Source organism: Montipora capricornis, chromosome 4 (genome assembly GCF_036669925.1).
Source record: "Montipora capricornis isolate CH-2021 chromosome 4, ASM3666992v2, whole genome shotgun sequence".
Classification (NCBI taxonomy): Eukaryota; Metazoa; Cnidaria; class Anthozoa; order Scleractinia; family Acroporidae; genus Montipora; species Montipora capricornis.
In genome coordinates, this window is record NC_090886.1 from 2,096,140 (window position 1) to 2,101,139 (window position 5,000).

The window sequence follows — 5,000 nt, forward strand, 5'->3', positions numbered from 1 at the left end:
GAATATACTTTAACTTAATTTCTTTCTAGTGGTGAATTACCGGATTAACTAAAACACCAACATACAGTCTTTTCTCATTTTATCTACTGCTTCTAAATTTTCATTGGTCGTTGCTAATAAAGAAAGAGCCAGAAACAACGTCATCACTCTTGAGCAGGAAGAAAGAGAGACACCCTGGAAGCGAGGTGCATTCTTTTCCAAAGAGTAGCCTGGCTCTTTAAAAGTTAACCGCTGCAGGCTGGTTACGAAGACCTAGTCAGAGCTGTTGTATAGAGCATCACAGCCTAACTTTATTATACCTTTCCCGTCCCCTTTATTTCATGGAACGTTGATTTCCTATAATAAGGTATTCTACTTATAAAGAGTAATTGCTGGATATCTGGGCAGTTTAAGTATTCAGTAAAGTTATTATAACTTTCCCGACCCCTTTATTAGCTCCAGCTTCGTTCCTTTGAATTTTACCGTCATTGTACGACCCTCCTCCTCCGGCAGTTCCTTTCTGAGAAGTGCCGAATACTCCCCCACCTGAGTACCCACCACCCCCTCCCCCGAATACAAACGCGAATGATCCCCCACCAAAGCCTCCGTTAACTGACGGACCTTTTCCTCCCGTTCCACCGTTCCCAAAACTCAAGGGTGCTACCCCAAGTGCCGTCCCTGAATCACCGTTTCCTAACACCCCTGCTCCCCCTCCAGCACTCAAACTGGGGTCTCTTTTACCCGTTTGAGCATTGCAGACTTGACCCCCACCCCCCTGTGTCCCACCACACTGAGACCCGTTTCTTGTTGCCTGACCTGGGTCTCCGTCTGTGAAATTGTCACGTGCTGCTCCTCCACCACCTCCCCCACCAGCAATAATAAGTGGAGAGTCATCCATAAGAGTGACAAAACTCCCGCCACCCCCTCCCCCTGGCCGATCAGCTAAATGGGCAATTGTACCACCCTCTTGACCCACTAAGACTTTTAATTGAGTTCCTCGAACAAGCGGAAAAGTCCCTGTTATCTTTGCTCCTAAACCACCTAGTTTCCAAAGCAATAGATAAGCGACACGAGTGCCGTTGGCACCAGAAGCGCCAGAGGCTTCAATGACGTAAGTTCCTGTCACGGGAACAGTCCATATTTGAATTCCTTTGTCTAAAATGACTTGACCTTCCAATGAGGTTCCTTTGTATCCGGCTGTGCTTGTCGGTCCAGTTGCTCCGCGGGCACCAAGGGTCGTAAAAATGTATTTACGTTCTGGAATGATCTGTGAGGGACGTGAAGCATACGATTACAAACTGACAGGAGCCCTTGAGTAGGAGGTTGCCTTTCCCATTCAGGCAACATTTGCGCTTATCTTTCTATATTTAGAACGCCACGAGTTCGTCGACTGCACGCACTGTTTAGAATGGCCAATCAGAATAAAGTCAAACAAAGACAAAAATAACAAACACAATGTGTGCAAATTGGGCTAATTGATGTAAATTGATGTAAATGTGAGTCTCCTGGTAAAAGGTTAAGGCTGGTTTACACGTACAACGCGAGCATAAGCTTAAGCAACATGCGCAGGCGCATTGACTTGTTGTTAATTAGTGCCTTTGTTGTAACGAAAGGTACCAATTATCAAACGCTACTGCGTCTGCGTATGTTGGTTGTGCTTATGACTGCGTCGGACTTGTAAACCAGTCCTCATTTCTAAAAATACAACGATACGCGCAAAATTAACTTAAGGATATAGTTAGTGCATAGGGAGGTTCCAAACACTGACTGACTGATATAAGCGCCTTGAAGGAGACATGTAAAATTAGAGACCATTTGAGAGTCCCTTAACAAAAAAAAACGGCGGCCATATTGGTGTCGCAAACTATTCTTCCCAGGATACGGAAACGAAGCAGTCTATTCTCAAAAAACCCTGAGTTGTTTTGTTTTGTTTTGTTTTGTAAAGACAAGACGAAGATGTAAGATGAAGATGCAATCGGTGTGAAAGTGTATCAAGATCTCTAAGTGTTCTAAAGTCGAACTCTTACAGACTGTATACCTACCAAACAGTCTTGTATGTCAACGAGATCTGTAAGACCACGGTAAAGACAAAGAAGGGGCTGAACTCTTCCCAAAAACTATGTATTAGCCTCGTTTATAAAATCAACTAATGGAATGTTCCCATTGATGGAAGTAATCTCGGCGAAAGAAGAGAAGGAAGAAATCTGCTACCACGCGGCAGCTATTAACTGGCAAGCAGATAGTGAGAGTAAGACCGGCAGGGCCAAATTCACCTTGCCACCTTGCCCCATTTGTTTAAGAGGGTCTCAATGGGAGGGGGGTCCCCTTTGACGGTTGACGGTTAAAAATAAGCCATTTTGACGGTTCACAGTTAATTTTCGGAATGATGTTTAAAACACGAAATTAAAGGGCAAATTTGGCTGTAGTTTTCGATAAAACGATACAATTTTGCATAACCCTCCGATACCGTCTTACTCACATCCTGAAAGATTTGTTGAGCCTTATCTTGAGAGAAAATTATGTCTTGTTCAAGTTCAACCTTTCAAACGCACGAGACCGCAATATCCTTTGCCAACATATTCACGGCTGCGGTTGAAACAGATATCCTCAAACTAAGTTAATACAAGCCACTTCTTCACAAAAGATATATCGACGACATCTTTTCTCTATATAGAGCATAACCAAAGAAGAAATAAACAATTTCACAGAGCTAGCAAATAGTTATTATCCGACTATAAAATTCACAACTGAGATTCAGATCTTTTAAACCTGTCACTGTATACAAGGACACTCTACTCTTGGTTTGCGCACGCACTTTAAACCGACGTCGGCAGAAACTCTCGAGTTCACGCACTCTGCCTCCTGTCACCCTGAGGGTTGTCCAATACACTCGACAAGACTCCAATCGTGTGTACTCAAGTTCTATTGGAAAACCGGAAGTTTAGGGGTGATAAGTTTTCTACTCGTTGGAGAGTTAGAAAAAAGTTTATTATTGTCGATCGGTGACTCCAAGAAAACTGTTCAATTGGACTCCAAGGATCTATGGTAACGAATAGATTCCACTGGAGTGACAAGTTTTCTACTCGTTGGAGAGTTAGAAAAAAGTTTATTATTGTCGATCGGTGACTCCAAGAAAACTGTTCAATTGGACTCCAAGGATCTATGGTAACGAATAGATTCCACTGGAGTGACAAGTTTTCTATTCGTTAGAGACGTAGAAAAAAAATTTATTGTTGTTGATGGGTGGCCCAAACAAAGTGTTCAATTGGACTCCAAGGATCTATGGTAACGAATAGATTCCACTGGAGTGACAAGTTTTCTATTCGTTAGAGACGTAGAAAAAAAATTATACTTGTCCCTGGAGGCCCAAAAAACTGTTCCATTGGACTTGATTGGCAACGAATAGATTCCACTGGAGTTACATTTTTTCTATCGGTTTGAGAGTTTAAAAAAAGGTTTCTTGTTGTCGATCAGTGGCTCAAGGAAAGTGTTCCATTGGACTCCAATGGATCCATTGGTAACGAATAGATCCACCTGGAGTCATAAATTTTCTATTCGTAGTGCGTGGCATCGTGCCTTTAATTGATCACGTGACCATAAAAAACATTTATATTTCAACATAGTGGGTTAAACCCATTGACACCCTGGTTTAAAGCCGGGTACTCAGCGGATAAGTTACTATCCAAATTTTAATATATACTTCCCGTCAATCCTTGGCCAAAACATTTGGGCTTTAATTGCATGCGCTTGTCGCGTGTGAATCCACTGGTACGTGAGCAAATAGTAAAATCACTGTCAGATAGCGAATCATCCACAGTATAAGTAAAGTTATAGGACTTTGAAAAAATGGTGCCCTTAGACAGATATTCCGAAAAGACATACAACAAATGAGAGTGGAGCGAGTGGAACTGAAAGAAGCATGTTGCCCTTTGCGCAGAACAGCGCGGGGAGTAAGTAAATCTATTTAACAATGAAAAAACAACAACAAGAAAACTTACCAGGTGGCCAAGCAAGTAGCCCCTTTTAGCACTGAATGCATTTGTATCCAACCCACTTGCGGGAGAACTGAGGCAATGTAACTCACAAATGCCGTTTCTGACGTTCTCGTAATTAACTGAAACGCAGTCCGATCGCCCCAAGCACAAATGTGCGCATGAAAGGAAGTCATAACTCCGCTGCCTGTGAATAACACAACCCGTCAGTATGGGATTCTCTATGATCCTTACGATGGACGAACGGCTCGTATCTCCCTTCCGTTCCAGCAGTCTAACAGGGGTGACGAAAATCAATAGGCTGATGATCTTTAAAACCCTGTTAAAAGAGATTGATCAAGACAATGTAAGTGTACTTCCACCGATAATAAGCCAAACAGAGAAGACGCTCACAGCGTGCAACTTGGCTGTTTCCAAAAAGCTTTCCTTTTAGTGCTCTGTTCTTATCCAGTTCTAGGTTGTTGTGTCTCTGGTCATTTTATTGAAATCTCACACCCAGGTGAGTCATCGACTAAGCGAAGAAAACACTTCAAAAATCGGTACTTCCAAATATAATGCGCATGTTCTTAACTGAAAACTCGTGCTTGAGGTACTCCAATCTAAAAGGTAGCTGATATATCATTCACTGCAAGAAGGCTGCATGACCTGAGAAACGTGCCTAAATTCATCCAAGCAAAACGTCCTTCCGTCAAACACACAACCTACCTCAATGGCGCATGGAAACAGTTTTGTAACATATTTGCTACAACAGTTTTGGAAACAGAAAAAGCGGATTTGTTACAAAGCGACCAAGTCTGGAATCAGTTTGCGCGTATTTGTGTTGAGACGTTCTCGATCGTACGCCTTTTAAACTCGCCGCCAGGGAAGACCGCACAATTCACTTCACTCTCTATCAGCAGGAAACTTAATTAAAAAACTTCTTGTTTGCTAATTTTAAGGACACTATTCATTTGTTTTGTGAAAATGCAACTCTCAACGACCAATGATAGCTTCCAAATTTTACCGAGCCTGGAAACAACACCTTTACCG

The 5,000-nt window shown here is 42.4% G+C and overlaps 1 protein-coding gene across 1 annotated transcript in view; it reads right to left on the reverse strand.

Annotated features, from left to right (window-relative positions):
- The window catches only part of LOC138045140 (ALK tyrosine kinase receptor-like), a 34,753-nt gene extending 29,914 nt beyond the window's left edge, over window positions 1-4,839 (reverse strand). The window contains exons 1-2 of the mRNA XM_068891540.1: window positions 4,677-4,839; window positions 3,978-4,290 (exon numbers count right to left, since the gene is read on the reverse strand). Coding sequence (XP_068747641.1) covers window positions 3,978-4,290; window positions 4,677-4,708 — 345 coding nt within the window. The 5' untranslated portion in view covers window positions 4,709-4,839. The remainder of the gene's footprint in view (window positions 1-3,977; window positions 4,291-4,676) is intronic.
- Window positions 4,840-5,000: the final 161 nt, after the last annotated feature.